The sequence below is a fragment of the Hemibagrus wyckioides genome, linkage group LG25, assembly GCF_019097595.1.
Source record: "Hemibagrus wyckioides isolate EC202008001 linkage group LG25, SWU_Hwy_1.0, whole genome shotgun sequence".
Taxonomy (NCBI): domain Eukaryota; kingdom Metazoa; phylum Chordata; class Actinopteri; order Siluriformes; family Bagridae; genus Hemibagrus; species Hemibagrus wyckioides.
The window spans coordinates 5,774,429-5,800,891 of record NC_080734.1 but is presented as its reverse complement, the minus strand read 5'-3'; the positions used below and the strand labels follow the sequence as shown (position 1 = coordinate 5,800,891).

The following is a 26,463-nucleotide window of genomic DNA, read 5'->3' as shown; positions in this document are numbered from 1 at the left end:
AGTACAGTGAATACAAGTTCTGATTAAAGAAGTGCTTCCTGTCTACAACTCCACTTCTTCTCTTCATCATCATCTTCTTTGTGTTGTGTTTTTTCTTTTTCATCTTCATCTTCACCTTGTTGTCTTCATCTTTGTTCTCCTCTTCTACATATTTTTCATCTTCTTGATTTTCATCTTCTTGTAGTTATTCTTCATCATACTCATCTTATTGTTCTTCTTCTTCATCTTGTTCTTCATATTGTTCTTCTTCTTCATCTTGTTGTTCTTCTTCATATTGTTGTTGTTCATCTCTGTTCTTCATTGTGTTCTTTATCTTGTTCTTTTTCACCTTGTTGTTCTTCTTCCTCATCTTAATTTGCTTCATCTTGTTCCTTATATTGTTGTCCTTCATCTTGTTCTTCATCTTCGTCTTTTTCTTCTTCATATTGTTATTCTTCATCATGTTTTTGTTGTTGTTGTTGTTGTTCATCTTATTGTTCTTCGTGTTCTTTATCTTGTTCTTCTTCACCTTGTTGTTGTTGTTCTTCTTCTTCTTCATATTGTTGTTCATCATGTTCTTTATCTTGTTGTTCTTTATTTTGTACTTCCTCACCTTGTTGTTGTTCCTTATCTGGTTGTCCTTAACTTGTTCTTCATCTTGTTGTTGTTCTCCTTCATCTTGTTTTTATTCTTCATCTTCTTGTTCTCCACCTTCTGCTTCTCCATCTTCACTTTCTTCCACATCTTCTTTTTCTCCTTCATCATCTTCTCCTCCTCCTTCTTCTTCTTCTTCTTCTTCTTCGTTTTCAGTAGGATAAGTGGTATAGAGAATGGCTGAATGGATGGATGGATTGGTTGATTAAGAGAACCTCCATCTTACTCTGACCTTGAACACACCTGGTGTCTTAATCTCGACTTCCTGACTCGTGAACACTGTGCTAACGTCCCTGAAGGGCTCGGTCCCATCTGACACCCTGTCTGGACATGTAGTGCACTAGTGAGTGTGGAAAAGCACAAGCACTATTTTGTAGCCTGCTTGGTTTGGAGTGTTGTTCTGTAAGGAGGCTGAGGAATAAATCCAGGAGATTCATTATGAGGGAGAAAATGACAGGAAGACATCAAAAGCTTTCCAGCTTCTCCTCACGTCACGTTTCCTCCACCTGTCCTGTTTACGCCTCCGAACTCGCAAAAACTCCCAAAAACCAGGGCATGAAGAGCGTCAAAGCTCAGAATGAACACCACTGCTTCCTGGCTCTGATGATCCTCTGCGCCTGAAAGGAGTTTCCGTCCATCTCTTTCGCTAGCTCCTGTTTGCTGCGTGCTTTCTCGCGGTACAGCGGACGCCGAAGGAGGAGGAGGAATCGCTCTCGGCAGGAAGCGTTACAGATCACCGAACGAGGAGAAACCTTCTCTCCTCACCTGAGGCGTGGCTCGGCATGGTCTGAAGGTCCTGCTGCAGAGAGAGGGAGAGAGTTCTTCTAGCTCTTGGCTCATGATTGTGCTTTTTCCATCATCATCAACACACACACACACACACACACACACACACACACACAGCCTGTTTACTGCAACAGACTCACTTTAATTAACTCGCACAGGAAAGTCTGCGTCTCTGTGATAATGCACTGTTCCACACCAGCATGGATTCAGAGGAATCACTACACACACAGCTGGTGCTGGTGCCATGATGATGATGATGGAGGAAAATAATCAACATCAGGATGAAGGTTACTCTGCTTCTTCTCTGGTCACACCGAAGTTTATTATTTTCCTGTTTATTCTTCTTCTATCATACTCCTCTTCTTCATCATTATCATACTCTTCTTCTTTATCATACTCTTCTTTGTCTTCATCATACTCTGCTTCATCATCATCATCATACTTCTCTTCATCATACTCCTCTTCTTCATCGTCATCATACTCCTCTTCATCATCATACTCATCGTACTCCTCTTCATCATACTCCTCTTCTTCATCATTATCATACTCTTCTTCTTTCTTATAAACTTCTTTGTCTTCACCATCATCATACTCTTCGTCATCATACTCCTCTTCTTCATCATTATCATACTCTTCTTTATCATACTCTTCTTTGTCTTCATCATACTCTGCTTCATCATCATCATCATCATACTTCATCATACTCCTCTTCATCGTCATCATACTCCTCTTCATCATAATCATCGTACTCCTCTTCATCATACTCCTCTTCTTCATCATCATACTCTTGTTCTTTATTATAAACTTATTTGTCTTCACCATCATCATACTCTTCGTCATCATACTCCTCTTCATCATCATACTCTTCCTCTTCATCATCGTAGTCTTCCTCATCATCATACTCCTCCTCATCATACTCCTCCTCCTCATCATCATACTCTTCTTTCTCTTCACTATCATCATACTCTTCATTATCATACTCTTTCTCTTCATCATACTCTTCTTTCTCTTCACTATCATCATATTCTTCATCATAATCAGACTATTTTTCTTTATCCTCATACTCATCATACTCCTCTTCTTTATCATGCACTTCTTTGTCTGTCATACTCTTCTTCTTCTTCTTCATCTTCACCTGTGTATAAATAATGTATGTGAATTCATCATCATACTCTTCTTCTTTATCATACTCTTCTTTGTCATCATACTCATTATAATCACATGCTTCTTTGTCTTCATCATATGCTATTTCATCATCATACTCATCATTATATGCTTCTTCTTTATCATAGTCTTTGTCTTCATCATACTCATCATACTGTTTCTCTTCCTCGTCATACTTGTCTACATCATACTTATCTTCTTTATCATACGCTCCTTTGTCTTCATCATCATCATACTCTTCTTCTCCTTAATCATCATACTCTTCATCATAATCATACGCTTCTTTGTCTTTATCATCATTCTCTTCTTCTTCTTCATCATATGCTGCTTCTTCTTCTTCACCTGAATATAATTAATGCGAAGGTTAGGTTTATGTTAATGCTTTTATTCGAACACTTACAGATGTTACAGATGTTACAGCCAGAATGTCTTTTATTCCTTTACCTTCATCCTTTCAGAGTAATCAGACCTTAGCACTGTGCTGTAATGCAGCATGGTCTTATATCCAGGGGTGGAGCGATGTCATGAGAAATATCATATCACGATATGGATCACGATGAACAGTTTCCCTATAGTTGGGATAAATTAATTGAATGATACTGATATGATGCCTGTTAAAAAATATTAGATTTTTCTTTTTTACATTAAAATAATGACATTTTTAGTTGTTAAAAAATAAACACAAGTAAATTGATTTAAAATAATAAAATAATAATACTAAAAAATTTAGGGGAGAATGTATGAATTTTTTAAATTATTTTTTTAAGTGCATTTTAAAAAATAAGTTTTTTATTATTGTAATTATTTCATAATTTTTATAATTGGTTCATAATTCATTTTAAAAAATATAACTTCATATTATGTCATTTCTTTTATAAAATATATAGAAAATGTAAAATAATTCAAATGTATCACATTTTCTTTTTACAAAATTATATACTTTTTAAATAAATGTGTAAATAGTATATACATTGTTTTAAATGTTATACGATTTATAGTTTATACTATTTCTGAAGTTCATTGTACTTTAATTCTTGGCGATCTCGAGCTCCGATCGTCTCCTCGCCCAGCTGTAGTAATAGTGAGACTAAGGGAGAGGATGATATTTAGAGATAATGTGATGAGATTAAAGCTGAACCGTGGATAATTGCGGTAGCTCCGGTAACCAGAGACGGAGTTTAGATGCAGGAAATTACTGGCACTGTGCCTGCGTCAACACGGCTTTCAGAAAATACCGTTTTCCCGAGCTGGTCTGGAATCTGAGTGAGGGGAAAAAAGCCGCAGGTTGTTCTTCACTCAGGGACATGATGAGAGCATAATGGACAGTCTATAAATAGCACAAAGGCAGAGAGGGTGAGCAGAGAAAGAGGGACAGAGAGAGAGAAAGAGAGAGACAGGGATGGGTGGGCAGAGAGTGAGACAGACAGACAGGGACGGGGGCAGAGAGTGAGACAGACAGACAGGGGGAGGGGCAAAGAGAGAGAGAGACAGACAGGGACGGGGCCAAAGGGACAGAGAGAGGGATGGAGAGAGAGACAGACAGGGACAGAGGTAAGGAGGGGCAGAGAGAGAGAGAGACAGACAGGGATGGAGGTAAGGAGGGGCAGAGAGAAAGACAGGAATGGGGCAGAAAGAGAGACAGACAGACAGAGATAAGGAAAGGCAGGGAGAAAGACAGGGACGGGGCAGAGAGATAGAGAGACAGGGACAAAGAGAGAGACAGTAGACAGACAGAGAGAGTGGGGAGGAGGGCAGGGACAGACAGAGAGAGGGCGAGAGAGAATGGGACAGACAGAGAGAGCAAGCGAAGAAGAGGGATAAAAATAGAGAGAGGGAGGGAGAGGCAGACAGACACAGAGAGAGGGAGGGACAGAGAGAGACAGAGGGAGAAGGCAGACGGTTATCAGACAGCGGCTCAGGTCTGATTGCAGCGAGGCCGAGCGCTCTTTAAGTGGTCTTCTCTGATGGACGTGGTTCTGACTGACTTGCGGTCAGATCTGTAGGGACGAGGTTTTAGGAGAGACAAAAAGCCGAAAGCGTGAGGAGTGAGGAAGATTTTTCTTCTTCAGAAGAGAGAAAAGCCTTTTATCCCCAGTGACGTTTATGTGGTGAAATACTGGACTGCATCACAATGAAGGAGAGAGGGATGTTTGTGGTGTTTATGTTTCTGGGCACGTGGGGCGGAGAAGGGAAGTGTGTCACCTATAATTACAGAAATACTCTGTACGCTTACAGATACGACGGATCAGGAAGAGCAGACGTCACTGCCTCAGCGTTTCCTGCACATTAATTAGAGGGAGATAAGAAACCCACGCGGTTCCCTTCTACCAAATTAAAGTTATTAAGGCATTGCTTTCATTTCTTTAACAGCGCTGACCTTTTACAAATACTTTCAGGGTTACTTTATTTGCCGTTGCCTTCAGTGAAGCAGAGCATCTTGTGATTTATTTCTTCCCCTTCTCTGATTTCTGGCCCTTTTCCCCCCCCACCGTGATTCTCTCTAGATGAGTTTATAGTGCCATCTAGTGGATAGATTAATTATACAACAGTGTAAAAGTCAGGGTTTTTATATTGTAGAGTTAAAATTTTAAATATAATATGCTGCTATTTTTTGTTTTTTGTTTGTTTGTTTGTTTTTATATTGTAGTGATTAATATTTAAATAAAAATTAAAAATAAATCCACACCGTTTCCTCTGTCACACAAATATATTAGATCTACTAGATTATAAATAAATAAATAAAAATGTCCCATTCCCATTTTTAAAATATTTTGGTTTTGTTTTCCAAATATTATACATTTATAAATAATGGAGCAAAGAGGGAGGACACAGAAGAAGGAAAATAAATAATAATAATAATAATAATAATAATAATAAAAAGGAAGGAGAGCAAGAGGGAGAAAAGAAGACAGGAAGAAAGAACAAAAGGAAAAAAGAGAAAGAAGAAATAAAAAATAAATAAATTAAATATATTTATATATAAAATCAAAAAGTTTGGCTTTAATCTCATCACATTTTAAAAAAAAGTACATATGTATGTATATTTTTTCAGAAAGATAATTTGTATTTTTAAATATCTAAAGATTATTTTTCTTATTAAATATTTTATATTATTTATTTATGTTTTTATATTTTCTCTAGCAGCAGCTGATAAAATTCTGCACAAAATACACTATTTTTTTCCCCCTTCTTCTCTTAACCTGTTTTGTTTTGTCTTGTTTTAATCAATAAAAATTCAATATTTTAATGCAAAAAAAAAAAACATGCAGTCTTTTTGTTTGTTTTTTGCTTGTTTGTTTGTTTGTTTTTTGATCAATGTCTCCTAAATTTGTATTTCAATGCCCCAAGACTTACGGTAATGGTTACGAGTAGGCGTTAAAACCTTGGGATAATTGACGATGGACAGATGGATCCATGACCAGATCCATGACCAGACCCATGACCAGGTGCAGACTGGTAACCGTTTGTGTTACAGACACATCTCCTCACTAGCCTAATCAGAAATATGGTTTGTTTTTTACACTCCGGTCCATACCATATTTGTATAATCGATACGCTTGACTAATATATTCAAATATATATCAGTGTGTCTGGGTTGCTGATTAGAAGGTCATGGGTTGGTGCCTGAGCACCACCAGGATGCCACTGTTCCGTATCACAGCTGACCCTTCACTTCCTGACAAGATGGGATATGTAAAGAAAAAAAATTCCCCAATGCCACAAACAAAGGCTTTTTCTTCTTGCTTTCTCATCTGCTCCACTCGACTAGACATAACCATATGAGATGAATTTCAAGTTCCATCAGGTTGCCATCTTTCTGTCCTTTTGTTTGATCTCTGCGGCTTTTATACCTGCTGTTCTTCACAGCGGTCTCTGTCCTGCACTTGCTAGAGACATGATACTGTATCAGAACAGATTGAATTAATTGTCCATCATCCCTTGTGTGTGAAACTCCAGGTTTGCCCGTGTGTCCCGAGATGACCCGAGAGCACATCCCTAAAGCCCGGGACGTGGGCCACTTCCTGTCCGTCACCGGCACGGTCATCCGCACCAGTGTGACCAAAGTGCTGGAATACCAGCGGGATTACATGTGCAACAAGTGCAGACACGTGTTCTCCGTGCTGGCCGACTTCGAGCAGTACTACACCTTCACTCCGCCCAGCCGCTGCCCCAACGAGGACGAGTGCAACTCCTTCAAATTCACCTGCCTGGCCGAACGAGACGCCCCGCCATCATCCTGCAGAGACTACCAGGAGATCAAGATCCAAGAGCAGGTGAAGACCTTAGGATGAAAGGCATTCTGGGAAATCTAATCAGTGTAAATTGCTAGGCTTACTGCGAGGCATCAAAATCCGAGTCTAATCCTCTCCAGTGGTATTAAATGTGAGTTGAATGTAAGATCCTCCTCAGTGATGGGGTTTTAATGCCTCGTTGCAGGTACAGAGACTCTCTGTGGGCAGCATCCCTCGCTCCATGCTGGTCATTTTAGAGGATGATCTGGTAGACAGCTGCAAATCAGGTAAACATCCCGAGCCCAGTTCTGTCCGAATTAATACAGTATGATCTCTGTGCTCTTTTACTGTGGGCTTGTTTACGTTATTTAACCATTTTTACCAGTATACAGGATTTATATCTCACTGGTGGAATGGAATGAACTCCTGGGACATTTTCAATCAGTGTAAAGAAATGAATGATTTTGATATAGGTGAATGGATGGACAGAGAGATAGAGGGATAGATAAATAGAGTGATAGATAGGGTGGATGGATGGATAAACAGACAGGTGGGTGGATAGATGGATGGACAGACAGGTAAATGGATGGATGGATGGATAGATGGACGGACGGACGGACAGGTAAATGGATGGACGGACGGACGAACAGGTAAACGGACTGACGGACGTACAGGTAGACGGTCGGACAGGTAGAAAGATCGACAGATTGGGAGATGGATGGATGGATGGATAAAAACAGTAAAGACACTTCCATGTGTTGGCCTAAATCTCGTCTCTCGGGTCAGTGGATAAGAACGTGAACTCTAAGAGATGATGTATAACTCTACAGCCTTTAAAATGTTCATTTCCGCTGTTGTTAATATTGTAACATTAATATTTCACTATATTTCTATATAATCTGTAATATTTGATGCATTAACATGTTTATTTGTATTGCACACAGCTGTGTGATGAACTGCTCATAACAACTGAGAAAAAAAACACCTTAAATGTGAAGAAAACATGGAGAATGGAGTCATGTTTATTTAATGATTTAATCAAAAGACATTAATCTGTCATTGGCATTGTACAGTGTGTGCAACTGTAGTGAGGTTTATATCGTAATACAGTCAGGTTTTAGGAAATGGTTGTTAAAGCCATGGTGTGGCTCTTTTAGAGGAAAAAGATGATGGTGCATGGCTGTGTGGACTCATTCTGTGTGATCATTCATCTACAAGGGCATTAGTCAGACACTGACTATCAGACACTGACGTTGGGATGGGGAGGAGGCTCCTCATTCATCTACAAGGGTATTAGTGAGATCAGACCCTGACGTTGGGATGGGGAGGAGGCTCCTCATTCATCTATAAGGGTATTAGTTAGATCAGACCCTGACGTTGGGATGGGGAGGAGGCTCCTCATTCATCTATAAGGGTATTAGTTAGATCAGACCCTGATGTTGGGATGGGGAGGAGGCTCCTCAGTCATCTACAAGGGCATTAGTCAGACACTGACTATCAGACCCTGATGTTGGGATGGGGAGGAGGCTCCTCATTCATCTATAAGGGTATTAGTTAGATCAGACCCTGACGTTGGGATGGGGAGGAGGCTCCTCATTCATCTATAAGGGTATTAGTTAGATCAGACCCTGATGTTGGGATGGGGAGGAGGCTCCTCAGTCATCTACAAGGGCATTAGTCAGACACTGACTATCAGACCCTGATGTTGGGATAGGGAGGAGGCTCCTCAGTCATCTACAAGGGCATTAGTCAGACACTGACTATCAGACACTGACGTTGGGATGGGGAGGAGGCTCCTCATTCATCTATAAGGGTATTAGTTAGATCAGACCCTGATGTTGGGATGGGGAGGAGGCTCCTCATTCATCTATAAGGGTATTAGTTAGATCAGACCCTGATGTTGGGATGGGGAGGAGGCTCCTCATTCATCTACAAGGGCATTAGTGAGATCAGACCCTGACGTTGGGATGGGGAGGAGGCTCCTCATTCAGTAAAGGGCATTAGTGAGATCAGACCTTGACATTGGGATGGGGTGGAGGCTCCTCATTCCATAAAGGGCATTAGTGAGATCAGATCCTGATATTGGGATGGGGAGGAGGCTCCTCATTCATCTACAAACCTCATTCATTTGTGTTTTCTCCAGGAGATGATATTACAGTGTATGGGGTGGTATGGCAGCGCTGGAAGCCACTGTACCAGGACTGTCGCTGTGATGTGGAGATCGTACTGAAGGCAAACCACATCGAAATCAACAACGATCAATCTACAGCAGCTGTGGTGCTAGAGGACTTCCAGAAAGAATTTGAGGAATTCTGGGAAATACACAAGCACAACCCTATAGCTGGTATACAGATACAGTACATACTATTGTGACACTTAAATATTCATAAAATTCTTCTGACTGATTACGCAGGTCTATCCTGATGGGCGTGGTCTTCTCCAGTTAGACCCCGCCTCCACCCACATAAATCTCTATGTAGATCTGTGCTCAGAGATACAGCACTCTGGTTTTATTTAATACAACTTTTGCTGCAGATGTTTATTTTCTGGCTCCAGCATTATTGAGTCAGAACAAAAACTGTTTTTAGATTTAGAAACATTACTAAATTAAATGTCTGTATAGAAAGCATCATGTTGTTTTACAGACCTTATTTCAGACTAAATAACATAAAGCTCTCAGCTGCAAAAACAGAGGCTCAAGATGTCCAGAAGACTCATAGAAGTTTCTCCAAAATGCATAGAAAACCTTCTAATTTGACTGTAATTAAATCTAATTAAATTAAAAAACTGCATAGGAAAATGGACAAGCGTAAGGATTTGAGCGAGTTTGATGAAGGGCCAAATTGTGATGGCTAGACCACTGGATCAGAGCATCTCCAAAACTGCAGCTCTTGTGGGGTGTTCCCGGTCTGCAGTGGTCAGTATCTATCAAAAGTGGTCCAAGGAAGGAACAGTGGTGAACCGGCGACAGGGTCATGGGCAGTCAAGGCTCATTGCTGCACGTGGGGAGAGAAGGCTGGCCCGTGTGATCCGATCCAACTGACGAGCTACTGTTGATCAGATTGCTGAAGAAGTTAATGCTGGTTCTGATAGAAAGGGGTCAGAATACACAGTGCAGGATGGGTCAGGGCTGTTTTGGCAACAGAGGGGGGACCAACACGATATTAGGCAGGTGGTCATAATGTTACGCCTGATCAGTGTATTTCTAAAAAAAAAATTTAAACCTTAAAGATGAACTTTTTTCCACTCACAGAACCATTTCTTTTTCTTCAAGGATGCACATGTCGAGTGATGGTTGCAACGATTTACAGAATGAATATTAGTCTGTGTAATTATTAATCTGTACTCGTACTGTTTAAGGACATAGAAGTGGGTTTCACTCAGATTAGTCTTTACACTTCTCTGATTTAGAGTTTGCTGAAATTCTAAGCAGTATACATATAACATGCGCTAGCTATATATTTGTACTATTACATTAGCGGTTAATAATGTCCCCATGTCAAGCCTTTTTTATTTAGTCGAAATGAATTGCATTAACCAATTAAACTAGGTATTCAAATTTCTTTCCATGATCCCCTAATTTCTATCTTACTTTCCTTGTTTTTTTATCAAACTTAAGGCAGGAATCAGATCCTGATGAGTCTGTGCCCTCAGGTGTTTGGGATGTATGTGGTGAAGTTAGCTGTAGCCTTGGTTTTGGCAGGTGGAGTGCAGCGAGTCGATGCCTCGGGAACGAAGGTGAGAGGTATGTGTGTTCCTATTCACTCCCACTGAATTAATAAAACACTTCAGCGCATGCTGTTATAGGTAATTCATCAACTTCAAGGTGGCAGCAGTTACTCTTCTGTACATCTTGACACCTTAGCCCACGTGTTTGCTGATTATTTTTCTTTCAGTTGTTACGGTACAAAAGGTTTTATTCCTCTCATACACAAGCTATACTATATTGCCAAAAGTTTTGGGACACCCCTCCAAATCATTGATTTCAGGGTTTTGAGCTCAGCCCCTTAATTCCAGTGAAAGGAACTCTTAATGCTTCAGCTTCATACCAAGACATTTTGGACAATTTCATGCTCCCAACTTTGTGGGAACAGTTTGGGGATGACCCCTTCCTGTTCCAACATGACTGCACACCAGTGACCAAAGCAAGGTCCATAAAGGATGAGTGAGTTTGGTGTGGAGGAACTGACCTCAACCTGATAGAACACCTTTGGGATGAATTAGAGTGGAGACTGTGAGCCAGACCTTCTTGTCCAGCATCAGTGCCTGACCTCACAAATGCGCTTCTAGAGGAAGGGTCAAAAATTCCCATAAACACACTCCTAAACCTTATGGAAAGCCTTCCCAGAAGAGTTGAAGCTGTTATAGCTGTAAAGGGGCGGGATAACTCCATATTACATTCATGTGCATGTAAAGGCAGACGTCCCAGTTTTGACCTGGTTCGCAGTCTCCGCTCTAATTCATCCCAAAGGTGTTCTATCAGGTTGACCAAACTCACTCATCCATGTCTTTATGGAGCTTGCTTTGGTCACTGGTGTGCAGTCATGTTGGAACAGGAAGGGGTCATCTCCAAACTGTTCCCACAAAGTTGGGAGCATGAAATTGTCCAAAATGTCTTGGTATGAAGCTGAAGCATTAAGAGTTCCTTTCACTGGAACTAAGAGGCCAAGCCCAACCCCTGAAAAACAACACCTGAATTCAATGATTTGGAGGGGTGTCCCAAAACTTTTGGCAATATAGTGTATCGCCAATGATGACATTATCTGTTTACCATTATATAGTTTATAGAATGTTAGTAAGTTAGTTCTTTCATCACCAGCCTCTCTTTTTTTCTTTCTCTTGATGTTACTGAGAAAAAACAGTAGCTGAAAAACATGACTGAAAAATCCGAACACACACCGAGACGTCCTCTGGGCCAAAGACTCTCAATTACGTTTAACAAACACCGACTCTTAGAATGTCCTTACAAAAAACAACAGCATATCAGTCATGGCATGTTTTTATTTGTTTAATAACAGCACTTTAAGTTGGTTTCCATCTTAGATCGTGATGACCATCCCACACACAGGCCCCTCGGATAGAGTGGTTGCTATAGAAACCTAACGTATCGAGGTGTATAGATATGAACTTATGAGCAGCTGGAGCTGTGCTCTGTATATGGTATGCTGCCTGATGAGACTGGAGAGTTCAGCAGCTCTGTGATGATTTACTTTCTGCAGGTGAGTCTCACCTCTTGCTAGTGGGCGACCCGGGCACTGGGAAATCTCAGTTTCTGAAGTACGCAGCAAAAATCACGCCGCGCTCAGTCCTCACTGCTGGCATCGGCTCCACTAACGCAGGTGCTGACTCAGCTTTACTGTAATTACTCTACCTTCACTTCTACAGAGGGAGCTCAGGTATCTGACACTGTGGGTGGGGGTGTGTGTGTAACTCTGTGTCTTATGTCGATGTGTTTGTCTGTCTGTGTGTCTCTCTCTATGTGTATGTGTGTGTGTTTGTACCTATGTCTGTGTGTGTGTGTCTCTGTGTGTATGGATGTGGGTGTTTATGTCTGTGTGTGTGCATGTGTCTCTGTGTGCATGCCTCTGTCTGTATGTGTCTGTCTTTGTGTGTGTGTGTGTGTGTTTGTACCTGTCTGTGTGCGTGTATGTGTCTGTGTGTATGGATGTGGGTGTGTGTGTCTGTGTGTGTTTTTCTGTGTGTGTGTGTGTTTGTACCTATGTCTGTCTGTGTGTGTGTCTCTGTGTGTATGTCTCTGTCTGTGTGTGTGTGTGTGTGTTTGTACCTATGTCTGTCTGTGTGTGTTTGTACCTATGTCTGTCTGTGTGTGTGTGTGTGTCTCTGTGTGTATGTCTCTGTCTGTGTGTGTGTGTGTTTGTACCTATGTCTGTCTGTGTGTGTGTGTGTGTTTGTACCTATGTCTGTCTGTGTGTGTGTGTGTGTGTGTGTCTCTGTGTGTATGTCTGTCTGTGTGTGTGTGTGTTTGTACCTATGTCTGTCTGTGTGTGTGTGTGTCTCTGTGTGTATGTCTCTGTCTGTGTGTGTCTGTGTTTCTGTGTGTGTGTGTAATACATCACTAGGTCTGACAGTAGCAGCAGTGAAGGACTCAGGAGAGTGGCACCTGGAGGCAGGAGCACTGGTTCTCTCTGATGGAGGCCTCTGCTGCATAGACGAGTTTAACAGCATTAAGGAACACGACCGCACCAGCATCCACGAGGCCATGGAGCAGCAGACCATCAGTGTGGCTAAAGCTGGGTTAGAAAATGCTCCACTCTGTCTTAAACCTGCTGCAGCCTCTACATCTACAGCGCTCTAATACATTTATTACTGCCACTGTACAAGACCCTGTGCTGCAGCTTCAGACTGTAAACATTTACTGAGTTTATCATTCACCTGGTTCCAGCGAGACACAGGTTTGAGTCTGATCAGGGCTGAATGTGCCTCTCCAATATTAATAGACACTATTGTAAGCCCAGTCTATTTCATGTTAGTAAATGTAAACATAAATTCTCAGTGATTGTGTTGATCGGGATTATTGTGTATGATCCTAACATTAGTCAGTGGAACAGTTTCTCACTGTGTTCCTGAACTCTCACTACCTTGCCATATCTTATTCGACCCTAACGATGTTTGTCTCACATGCAGAATGGTGTGTAAACTGGACACAAGGACAACGATTCTTGCAGCCACCAACCCAAAGGGCCAGTACGACCCCAACGTGTCCGTGTCTGTGAACGTAGCTCTGGCCAGTCCTCTCCTCAGCCGCTTCGACCTGGTCCTCGTCCTGCTGGACACCAAGAACCCAGAGTGGGACAAGATCATCTCCTCATTTATCCTCCAGAATAAAGGTTCAACTCGGTCAGCTGTTTTATTCACAATACTCATGCCCTAAAGCATCACACTCAGACCTCACCTATAACATAAGTATTACTGAGCTGTTATGGTGAGTCACGTGACCCGGCAGCACGTCTTATAAAACGGCTCTAGGGTTCCTCTGTTTTCATCGTGGTCTTTATTATGTGTTTCCCCCAGGTGCCCCGAGTCAGTCTTCCTCCTTATGGAGCATGGAGAAGATGAGAGCGTACTTCTGCGTGGTAAAGAGGCTGCAGCCGCGCATCACTCAGGACGCCAACTCCATCCTGACCCGCTACTACCAGCTGCAGAGACAGAGCGACAGCCGCAACGCTGCACGCACCACCATCCGCATGCTGGAGAGTCTCGGCCGTCTCGCTGAGGGTCTGTCCTGCTCTCTCTCTCTGTCTGCTCTCTTTCTCTCTCTCTCTCTCGCTGTTCTTTCTCTCTCTCTCTCTCTCTCTCTCTCTCTCTCTCGCTGTTCTTTCTCTCTCTCTCTCTCTCTCTCTCTCTCTCTCACTGTTCTTTCTCTCTCTCTCTCTCTCTCTCTCTCTCTCTCTCTCGCTGTTCTTTCTCTCTCTCTCTCTCTCTGTTCTTTCTCTCTCTGCTTTGTTTCTCTCTCTCTCTCTCTCTCTCTCTGTCTGCTCTCTCTCTCTCTGCTTTGTTTCTCTCTCTCTCTCTCTCTCTCTCTCTCTCTCTGTCTCTGTCTTTCTGCTCTTTCTCTCTCTCTCTCGCTGTTCTTTCTCTCTCTCTCTCTCTCTCTCTCTCTCTGTACTTTCTCTCTGCTTTGTTTCTCTCTCTCTCTGCTCTCTCTCTCTCTCTCTCTCTGCTCACTTTCTCTCTCTCCCTCTCTCTCTCTGCTCTCTTTCTCTCTCTTTTTCTCCCTCTTTCTCTCTCTCTCTCTCTGCTCTCTTTCTCTCTCTCTCTCTCTCTCTCTCTCTCTCTCACGCACACATGCACGCACACACACACATACACACACAGATAAATTCTTTCTCTTCTCTTAACTCGCATAAAACATACACTTTTGCTTTTTGTTTTGCTTTTTTATTATACAAATCTGGTTCAAAAAGAACCCAGGGCACAAAGACTTTATCACCACCACACATGTATTACAGCAGAGTGGAATCCTTTCCTTCTCATATCCCAGCTGAGGAGGTCGGGGTCAGAGCGCAGGGGGCAGCTATGACAGTGTCCCTAGAGCAGAAAGGGTTAAAGGCCTTGCTCAGTTGCCCAACAGTGGTGCTGGATGGCGCTGGGGCTTGAACCCTGACCTTCTGATCAACAACCCATAGCCTTAACCAGAGCCACGACTGCCCTAATATATTATATATATTATTTATATGTTGTTTGTTTGTTTGTTTCCTGTTTCCAGCCCATGCCAAGCTGATGTTCAGAGAGACCGTGACGGTGGAGGATGCTGTAGTGGTGGTGTCGGTTATGGAGTGTTCCATGCAGGTATGTCACCTCCAGGATCATGGGAATGCTGTATAAATGTTCTATAATTTGCTCAGTGGCAGTGGACGGGGTAAAAGGGGGGGCAATATATTGTGCAGCAGAGAAACAGATGGGTTACAGTCAGTAAATTTAGACCTTCAGTTGAACCTGTACGATGGAAGGTGGTAATAAAATGGCGGTTTAATTACAAGTGAGTTTTGGGTAATATCTCTGTGTTTGTATAAGTACATAGTTTATTAAAGTCTGTTTGTACATATTGATCAATACAAGAACAAAATACAGAACCAACTTAATTCCCAGCACTTGGGGCGTCGCAGAGAGCAGAAACCTTCTCGTCCAGCATCAGTGCCCCCAATCCCCAAACTGTTCCCATCAAGTTGGGAGCATGAAATTGTCCAAAATGTCTTGGTATGAAGCTGAAGCATTAAGAGTTCCTTTCACTGGAACTAAGAGGCCGAGCCGAACCCCTGAAAAACAACACCTGAATTCAATGATTTGGAGGGGCGTCCCAAAACTTTTGACTATATAAGTGTATATTGCCCCTAGTAGTCATAGTATACTTATGAAACACTACAAATTCACAACAATATATTTTGGCCAATTGCTGTGTAAAGAGTAATGAAACCTTTCTGGGCATGCTGATTTAAAAATATTGTGGTGGTGACAGAAATCATTACATTAATTCAGTGTCTGGAATGAGTTGTTGTGTTTGTGTGTTTTGACCACAGGGTGGCGCACTGCTCGGTAACGTCAACGCTCTGCACACGTCCTTCCCCGAAGACCCCAGAGAGCAGTACAGAAGCCAGTGTGAGATCGTACTGGAGGGTCTGGGCCTGACTCACATCCTCGACACGGAGCTGCAGAGGCTCTCAGGGTAAAGAGCATGTTAATGGAGTTACCACAATTACCCCTAATTATCAGTTAGTGCATGTCTAGAGACGAGCCGCTTCACCCCACATGACGACTGGGAAGTGAAATGAGTTTTCTGTGATGACCTGCTGTTTTTATAATTAGGTGTAGAAATCTGTAAGTCGTTCTATTCTTAACTCCTGACGCAGTTGTTTAATATTTAATTATGAATAGCGCTTCGCTTAGGGTTTTTATGTTCTGTAATTATATTTTTATTCCTTTATGAGCATTTGCTGCTTATGAAACATGACTTTTATCCATTTGGAAAAGCATTAGGGTTAATATATTTACAACATCATTGAAAATACTTTAGCATTTAGGTATTAAAGAAAAATAAACTAAACAGAAATCTGCTTTTTATTGTTTAAGAACTCAATATTGACGTATGTTTAAGCTAAATGCTGACATTTTTGGATAAATGATTGACGGTTATGTCTGGTGGCATACAACAGGGGCTTTGGCGTAAATGTTATTTATTGTATGACTCTCAGACACTCAGATGTTACTGGACAGTTAGTATACTGTGTGCTGGTTACTGGTTAAGTTTCTGCAAGGAATAATAAGCTATGCATTTTTGGGATTTTTCCCTAATTGTCATGTTGGGAGATTTTTTATGTTACAAATGGATAGAATTGGTGAAACTGTGAATAAATGATGAATCCACAACATTGTGTTTTTTTTGTAGGGTAATTTCAGTTCCTCTTTGGTTAAAAAGAACAAAAACTTAAGGCGCCATGTTATTAAGGGACAATAATCAATGACAGAATGCGACCTGATGACAAGTGCACTCTCCTTTACCTGTGTGAAGCAGATCGTTCCTCATCTCGAGGTGTTTTGCTCCTTTTATAACACGGCAAATTGTTTAGAAACAATAGCGTATTAGTACGAGAACAGTATCGGCCCGTGTTGTGCGTTATTGTCAGAGCTGCTGTTATAGAAAATGAATCCATACATCCTGTCCAATCAGAATTGAGAATTCAGCCGCGTTCTTCGCGGTGGTACGAGATGGCCGCGTCGTTAATATTTAAATACATTTAAATGGTGTATATTTTTAGATAATTAAAGATTGAATAGGATTTTGCAAGTCTCTAGAGCTTATTCATGTCTTTAGAAATATTCGGTAGTTGACGCATGAAATTAAAGCTAATCAATTCGCCATGCCTAATTTTCTATGCTTTCTTCCTCATTCAGGAGGCAGGACCGCTCTCACGAGTCGTCTGGAGGTAATCAGCCGAGTGACGTGCGCAGAGAGAACGTGATCAGTGAGGACACGTCCGCCTCTGACCCAGGCCTCGACTGGTTTCACAGCTTAACCGGTCCAGCTGAGGGGAAAGCAGCATTCCCAGTATCTCCCATTCATTCCTCTACACAACATCACACAGCCAACACATCATGCCCTAGTGTGTTGCCTAGCAACAGTGGCTCCGCTCATGGCGAGGGCTCAGCGTGGGAGAAGCAGGAGGACAGCAGCTCAGTGGTGCAAAAGATCTCCAAGAAGCTCAGGAACAAACGATTGAAAGAGAACGCAGTGGATGAACGAATAAACACAGAGCGGCAGTCGTCTCCACACACGCGTCCGTGCCACAGCACGCCGATGACGGACAGGAAACGGCCTTCTAAAAGGAAAGCTACGTGTTTTAGTCCACCAGTGATGGAACGGACGGAGAGCGAGAATCTCCAGGTCGACCTGTCGAGCTTTGCCTTCAGATCCAGAGAGAGAATGACGCACACGGACAAGGCTACTGGTTCAAATCTGGCACCTAAAAGGGATGAAAGCGATCATAAAATCGTTGGTACAGAGCGAATTTCACAAACAAAACGAAAAGAGAAAGCGCAAAACCGGTGTTCTGAGCAGCCAGCAGAGGGCAGCAGTGCGTGTAAGAAGCTTCGAAAGCGAGTCCAGTCTGAAGTCAGAGAGATTCCCTCAGAAAACAGAACAGCTGACGTCGCAGAGCACAAACGCCAGCAACTCGTCCAAAGCCTGAGCAGTGTCACTCCAAACGAGCCCACTTCCTCCGTTCAGCCACCCCAACCAAAAACTAAAGTCGCTTCCTCAACCCTGGCCAAGCTTTCCGCGTTCTCTTTTGTTCCCTCTCCTGAGGAAAAGACCAGCCAGAATCTTACCACAGCTCCAACACAGACGAACAACACACCGGTTTCCAAGGACGGCGTAATGGAAAAAGATGCCAGTGCAGCAGAAAGCACACCCACAAGCACTGCGACTGTGGAGCAGAAAAACTCCACGAATTCAACTTCAGAGACTCATCAGGAGACGAGCAGGCCATACACAAAGACAAAGATGTGTGAGGAAGACTCCTCCAGGAAGAGGAAGTGCTTTGACTTGAGCTCAGCACGACCCGGAGGTCTTTTCTCTGCTCTTTCTCTCTTCAGCTCCTCTATTGTAGATGATGACGCTCTCGATGTGGACTGGGAGGAGGAGTCCAGAAAGAAAGCCAGTGTATAGTTTCATAAACAAGATATCTGTAGATAAAGTTGCATTAAAGGAATACTCCAGCAATACCCTGTTCCGTACATCTGTAGGTTAGGTGTAATCACCACGAGCAACAAAAACATTTACTCCAAATGTAATTATAATTCATGTCATTCAGTATTCCTAAATATGTGCTACACACATACACCGATCAGGCATAACATTATGACCACCTGCCTAATATTGTGTTGGAAAACAGCCCTGACCCATCAACGCATGGACTCCATTAGATCCCTGAAGGTGTGGCACCAAGCAGCAGATCCTATGGAGGCCCTACCTCACAACTTACAGGACTTAAAGTGTACTTACAGAATTAAAAGGATACTCTTGATAGATTCTGACCACTGCAGACCGGGAACACCCCACAAGAGCTGCAGTGTTGGAGATGTTCTGATCCAGTGGTCTAGCCATCACAATTTGGCTCTTATGTTCAAACTCGCTCAAATCCTTACGCTTGTCCATTTTTCCTGCTTCTCACACATCAACTTTGAGGACAAAACGTTCGCTTGCTGCCTCTAATATATCCCACCCACTAACAGGTGCCATGATGAGGACATCATCAGTCTTATTCACTTCACCTCTGTGTTCATAATGTTATGCCTGATCTGTGTAATGCACCAACTAATTGTTTATTACCCCGACAGCTGCCCTTAGCCTCCCTTTCATTATATGCCGTAAACATACTTTTGTTCTTTTCACAATACAGGAATCTTGTCCACATACACTACAGATGACGTAATGGAAATGCTGGAGTTTTTCTTTATCGTAATAAATGTAGAGATATATATCTTGTTTTATGATGGATGATGTGAACTGAAAAGCTGCTCGGGGAAAAAAAAATCCTCCTGCTGTTCTAAAACACTGCCAAGTTCTGAATCAACAGTAAAAAATGCACTCCTTACTCATTTCTGCTCTTTTATCAGCAAGTACGACGTTCCTTTAAGCTCCCCTGTGCTTGATGAGATGATCTAGAGGGCTATGCTTTTCCATCACACTTCTCTTATTTCTGCATTTTTCGCAACGACTTCCCTTCAGCAGTGAGGGATAATTGCTGACGGAACTGCGGAGGCTTCATTATGTCGCGTTTCGCCGGCGTCAAACTTCTGCAGCTTCGCTACGGCGAGTACTTTACGTGCGTCTGGTGATGTAGTGCTCTGTAATCTTCCTTACCATATAAATGCATTCTGGATAGCGGACTGACAGAAACCTTTTATTTAGCAGCTTTTAGGCTGAAAGACTTTTATGAGAGAATTTCCGGGAGACCTTCGTGAGAGCTTGAGACGGATTGTGGGAATTTAAAGAGGAAATGTATAATAAGTACTAGAGCCGAAGTGATATAAATAAAAGCACTTTACTGAGATAACTTCAGACTCAAAAATATTGTTTGGGAAAAGCAATTAGATATCGAATTTGCCAAGATGCCTGTAACATAAATCACCTCACCATGTTTCTCTTTCAGACAACACCTGGGCTTCCTTCCTTCAGATATCATGTTGTGAAAGGATTCAATTTAACAAACTGCAGAGAGCCATCAGAAGACGAGCAGGACAAAGATGTGTGAGGAAGACTCCGAGAGCTCCAGGAAGAGGAAGTGCTTTGACTTGAGCTCAGCACGACCCCGGAGGTCTTTTCTCTGCTCTTCCCTAATTCAGCTCCTCTATTGTAGATGATGAAGCTCTCGATGTGGACTGGGAGGAGGAGTCCAGAAAGAAAGCCAGTGTATATTTTCGTAAACAAGATATTTTGTATGAAATTATAATATTATTATATAATATGAAGTCGCATTAAAGGAATACTCCAGCGATACTCAAGTCGAGCGCAGCTTTAGATTATGTGTAATCACCATGAGCAGCACACTTTCCTGTTCCGAGTGAAGAACAAAAAACCTTTTCTCTGAACTTAATTATAATTGATGCCTGGGGCAGTGGTCAGGGCAGGTGATAAATGTTTAGAAATGTGAATAAATAATGCAAATTTGAAGATGACAGCTGCTACACTGTACCAAAATAAAGAAATTAGTATGAAAGGGATAATAGGAAAAGCGTTTTATTTTGTCTGCTAACGAAGTTTTGTGCTATCGGGCCTACTTATCCGCGCCATAAGATCTCGCTGTGAAAGGCGCTAGTTTAACAAACTGTCAGTCTTGCTAGCGAACTGATTTAAACACACGCTTTGATCAAGATGTCGGATAGCTTTGTGTCGAAGCAACATCAATACGAATACCGACTGTTCCTGCGGCATCATCAAAACAGAGACGAGCGCTTGATGCTCGTAAGTGACACTTTCAATGGCCAAAAGTTTTGGGACGTCTGCCTTTACATGCACATGAATGTAATATGGAGTTGGCCCGCCCTTTGCAGCTCTAAACTCTTCTGGGAAGGCTTTCCACAAGGTTTAGGAGTGTGTTTATGGGAATTTTTTGACCATTCCTATCTAGAAGTGCATTTGTGAGGTCAGGCACTGATGTTGGACGAGAAGGTCTGGCTCACAGTCTCTGCTCTAATTCATCCCAAAGGTGTTCTAACAAGTTGAGGTCAGGACTCTGTGACGTTCCTCCACACCAAACTCTCTCATCCATGTCTTTATGGACCTTGCTTTGTGCACTGGACCACAGTCATGTTGGAACAGGAAGGGGTCATCCCCAAAATTGTCCAGAATGTCTTGGTATGAAGCTGAAGCATTAAGAGTTCCTTTCACTGGAACTAAGGGGCCGACCCCAACCCCTGAAAAACAACACCTGAATTCAATGATTTGGAGGGGTGTCCCAAAATGTTTGACAATATAGTGTAGGAAAGTAAAATATGTGAAATCTAGTCGTTTATAGTTAATTACATACAATGTGATATAAATTAATTAGCCAATAATTGATACTAGATGTTGATATTGATATAGAGGACTTTGCCCTTGAAATGGGAACAGAATCCATTTGTCTCCATTACTGAATCAGGTCTCGTCTCCAGCTCGAGCCGGTCAAAGTCTAGTCAATGTCAGACGGTGTGGTGCGTCGGATTCGGTGTTCCTGGCCTCGCCGTGCTGTGCTCAGGAGAAAAGGAGCAGTAACATGAGGAGTTAATGGATCCCAGCTTCCTGCAGATGAAGCACCAGCATCATCAATAATGAAGTGTTATTGACTTGAACATCTCTCTCTCTCTCTCTCTCTCTCTCTCTGTCATCAAGCTAGCACATATCCTCATCTAACCAACATTACATCACCCTCAAAGCAGCCGGGAGGATTTTTTATTTATTTATTTCTAACTGTGTTTTATTGTGTTAGTTGCAGACTGACCTTAATTTTTTTTTTTTTTCTTCTTCTTCTATTCTAGGTCAGAAATCTGCTTCTGGAAAGGCTCTGGGAGCTGTCTGAGTTCCAGGAAAATTCGTTTTTTGAAGAATGAAGGAGGATAATGTATTGAAATGAATCAGGCTGGTTCTAGACTAGCATGTTTTACAAGCTGTAGCTCGTTTTATTGGAGCCTCAGGATTATTGCAACACTACAGCAATTCTTTTTTTTAAAAAGTGCTAAAGAATGAACTGAGACACCGTGAGATTCTCGATCCAGGCCTTAGAGCTGTAAAGTTTAATAGATGATGTGGCTGCTTTAGCTTTGCTAAATCTAGCTTGCTAGGTCACAAGAATAAACTTGCTTCATCCGAGTTATTGCTGGATAATAACGTGGCATTTTAAATTCTCTGATCAGCAATAATTTCTTTAGAGACTTGCTAGCTGATCGTACAAGATTTCTGCTGAAGATGCTGATACTAAATCTGTGTCCAGTTTCATCACGCCCTTGTGTGTATATATGTGTGTGTGTGTGTGTATATATATATATATATATATATAGGCACACAATCTGTCTGTTAGGGACATATGTTTTAATTTTATAAAACTTTTCCATCTTTACAAGCCTTTGGCGATCAGGAATCAGTTCAGTGCCAATGGATTGTGTCATGCTAATGAAAGCTTGAATGCTAGTGCATTGTGACTTGACAAGAAAGTCTTAAATACTTTTCACTGGCTGAAATAACACACATGGCTATCTATAACCTTTAGAAAATGATCACATAGCTTCCAAGTAAAAGCTGTGATCAGTAAAATGTAATTGAGCTCGCTTGGTATTGAATAAATGAACTAGCATTAAAAATCAGGGGCTGTTATGGGTCACAATAACAATGGGTCGCTGTAGCTGGGATGGCTAAACAATTAACTAGCTACTTTGCTAGTTCTATAACTCGATATAATGAAGTGTTTCATGGATACAGCGTAGCTGGCTCAAAGGCAAAAAATAATTTCAGCTATAAATCCTGTCATAAGGGACTGCTTTATTCACCACCCAGGATTGTGAGGATGTTTTACAAGTTTAATTCTAAAAAAAATCTCAGACATTAGGGTTAGCTGTTTGTCCTCCTAGACGCTCCATTTTGTCAGCAGGTTGTTGTGGCAGGTTTAACAGCACAATGTGACTCATGTCAAGCACACATGGGAAGTAGAAATGGCTTGTTGCTTTCTGTTTTCAACTTTATTAAGCTTCATTATATTCTCAAAGTCTGGGGTTCGGGTCCGTGAATGCTTGGCAGATACGGTAAGCGTTTATTCTGTACTTAATATCGAGAGGATCGTCAGTGCTGGAGTATGATTAATGCTAAATTTCATATCAGATATGTTACAGAAGTCAGCGGTTAAACCTGATTTATGAGGTGTTTGGCTTTTTAAAGAACCCCAGGGGATTAAGTGTGTGTGCTGCTCTGGTGGCTACAGCAGTGTGTCATGAACTCAGTTATTAGCCTTGTTTTTTCAGCTTGTTTTTGCAGCTCTCGGGGTTGCCAGATTGGATCAGTTGTTTTTAAAATCGTTTCTTTAAAACTTAAATAATTTTTATAGAACTGATTTCAAAAACAGCTGGTCCAATCGAAACCAAATCTAATTTATCCGTATATATTATTATTATTATCATTATTATTACTATTATTATTGTTAGGATCCAGGGTGTATTCCTACCTCATGTCCAGTCCCAGCCCCAGCTCTGGATCTACTGTGACCCTGACCAACAAAAAGTAGTTCCTGGTTGATGAATAAGTGTTTATTGTAAATTATGTAAACTAGTTTTTAACTTTAAAAACAGACTTTATGTCCATATAGGAGGCCATTTTCCTCAATATTACATTCATCTCATATGTAAATAACTCAGATTTCTAGCTTCCACCTGGGAAAACTGTTCAGCACGTCTAAGTAGAAACTTTTTTGACAGTGATGGTTAAATTTAGCCAAATCCAGGAGTAACTGGCTACAGGAGCTGGGCAAGTGTCCAAAGAAATAAAAGTTTTTTTATTCTATATTTTAGTTGATAAATTGAGTTCTATTAATCATTATACAAGGAATACTACAACTATAATAAATTCAGCATAACAGAAAGATTTCTTAATGATCCCATACGATCGAATGCAACCGATTGACCTGAGATCTGGCAACCGTGTCTGCTTTGGGCAACCAGCAGAGCGACAGCATTGTTTCTGAAGTTTTACATGGCTGAGTTCTGCCTTATATAACCAGCTTGGTGTTTAGAGGCTTAGAGGAACATACATTTTGGCCCTCAGTTCTTCACTTCACTAAATAACACATGCAGTCACTGTCAGGGTGTTCCTGTTAGAGCTAAACTGCTAAGTAAGAAACACTGTGTGTGTGTGTGTGTGTGTGTCAGCCTGTTGTGCAGTTTGTGGCACGCTTCAAAGAAGTCAAGTTAACACAGAAATGATTTGAAATGTCTCTAATTCTCAACCTTTCTGCCTCTAACTGCTGATAAAAATGAGGTAAGACACCGGTTCCACACTATTTTACAGATAAATACTTTAATTTCAGAATTTTAAAGTCTTAGCCATCAGTCAAGTCAGTTGCTGAAAGTAATTTTGCCTGATTGATTCATGTCTGTGTTTTTTCCCCTTCACATAATCCTCTAAATGGTCAAAAGTATGTTCTCATTAAATTCCAGATATATTCCCATTCTCCTGTTATAATAACCTCTGCTCTTCTGGGAGGGCTTTCCACCAGATGTTCACTAGATGATTCCAGAGCATTAGAGAGATCAGACACTACGGTCAGGTGAGGAGGTCCCGGGTTCTGTGTTTCAGTTTATCCTAAAGGTGTTCAGTGCTCAGGGTTTAGTCAGAGTCAGGGCTTAGTACGGGACACTACAACTCCAACCTTAACCTCCACATCATGTCTTCCTGGAGCTCAGTGCTTTGTGCACATGGGCATTATCATGCTGGATCAGGTTCATGCTACTACTGTACAGTACTACTTTGATGCGCTATTTAATATGTTAGCATGTGATTTGGGACACGTCCTGTTTCCTGAGGATGTATTGTAATCATTAGTATTACTTTAACATACTATTTAATAAGTTAGTATGTGATTTGAGACACATCCTATTTCCTGAGAATGTATATAAAAATACAAAGACTTCAAACAATGAAAATGTAAAACTTAAGAATTCCTTGTCCAGTCAAGTTAAACCTCGGGCTTTGAAACTGATTCATATTACAAACACATGAATAAATCTAAACAGTATAGTAATAGTTAAATCCTCATGTTGTCACCTATAACAGAAGCAGGGCTTTTCCCACCTCCTAATTCCTGATTTAGTGTCAGAATCTAAAGAAATCAATTATTTATTCAGCAATACAACTCCTGCATTATTATAAAGTAATCAAAAAAGAGTTGCTTTAGTTTTAGAGCTGTAGTGAAGCTGTAGTGAAGCCTATGAAGGTGTAGTGAAGCCTATGAAGCTGTGGTGAAGCTGTAGTGAAGCCTATGAAGCTGTAATGAAGCCTGTGAAGCTGTAGTGATGCTGTAGTGAAGCCTATGAAGCTGTGGTGAAGCCTATGAAGCTGTAGTGAAGCCTATGAAGCTGTAGTGAAGCCTATGAAGCTGTAGTGAAGCTTTAGTGAAGCCTATGAAGCTGTAGTGATGCTGTAGTGAAGCCTATGAAGCTGTAGTGATGCTGTAGTGAAGCCTATGAAGCTGTAGTGAAGCCTATGAAGCTGTAGTGAAGCCTATGAAGCTGTAGTGAAGCCTGTGAAGCTGTAGTGAAGCTGTGGTGAAGCCTATGAAGCTGTAGTGAAGCTGTGGCGAAGCCTATGAAGCTGTAGTGAAGCCTGTGAAGCCTATGAAGCTGTGGTGAAGCTGTAGTGAAGCCTATGAAGCAGTAGTGAAGCTGTAGTGAAGCCTATGAAGCTGTGGTGAAGCCTGTGAAGCTGTAGTGAAGCCTATGAAGCTGTAGTGAAGCTTTAGTGAAGCCTATGAAGCTGTAGTGAAGCCTATGAAGCTGTAGTGAAGCCTATGAAGCTGTAGTGAAGCTTTAGTGAAGCCTATGAAGCTGTAGTGATGCTGTAGTGAAGCCTGTGAAGCTGTGGTGAAGCCTATGAAGCTGTAGTGAAGCCTATGAAGCTGTAGTGAAGCCTATGAAGCTGTGGTGAAGCCTGTGAAGCTTTAGTGAAGCCTATGAAGCTGTAGTGATGCTGTAGTGAAGCCTATGAAGCTGTAGTGATGCTGTAGTGAAGCCTATGAAGCTGTAGTGAAGCCTATGAAGCTGTAGTGATGCTGTAGTGAAGCCTATGAAGCTGTAGTGAAGCCTATGAAGCTGTAGTGAAGCTTTAGTGAAGCCTATGAAGCTGTAGTGATGCTGTAGTGAAGCCTGTGAAGCTGTAGTGAAGCCTATGAAGCTGTGGTGAAGCCTATGAAGCTGTGGTGAAGCCTATGAAGCTGTAGTGAAGCCTATGAAGCTGTAGTGAAGCCTATGAAGCTGTGGTGAAGCCTATGAAGCTGTGCTGAAGCCTATGAAGCTGTATTGAAGCTGTGCTGAAGCCTGTGAAGCTGTGCTGAAGCCTATGAAGCTGTGCTGAAGCCTATGAAGCTGTGGTGAAGCCTATAAAGCTGTGGTGAAG

The 26,463-nt window shown here is 41.8% G+C and overlaps 1 protein-coding gene across 5 annotated transcripts in view; it reads left to right on the top strand.

Moving 5' to 3' along the window:
* mcm9 (minichromosome maintenance 9 homologous recombination repair factor) overlaps positions 1-26,463 on the top strand; it is a 43,424-nt gene that overhangs the window by 15,882 nt on the left and 1,079 nt on the right. For 2 of the 5 annotated variants that reach the window (XR_009203579.1, XR_009203577.1), the window contains exons 4-16: positions 6,541-6,857; positions 7,021-7,102; positions 8,959-9,159; positions 10,435-10,560; positions 12,035-12,154; positions 12,896-13,070; positions 13,461-13,663; positions 13,848-14,051; positions 15,043-15,125; positions 15,854-15,999; positions 17,226-19,657; positions 19,985-20,244; positions 21,849-24,619. Coding sequence is in view for 1 of the 5 variants with exons in the window: in XM_058379501.1 (XP_058235484.1) it covers positions 6,541-6,857; positions 7,021-7,102; positions 8,959-9,159; positions 10,435-10,560; positions 12,035-12,154; positions 12,896-13,070; positions 13,461-13,663; positions 13,848-14,051; positions 15,043-15,125; positions 15,854-15,999; positions 17,226-18,498 (2,930 nt within the window). In the remaining 4 variants the exon portion in view is untranslated. The other 3 variants (XR_009203576.1, XR_009203578.1, XM_058379501.1) reach the window with 3 other exon arrangements.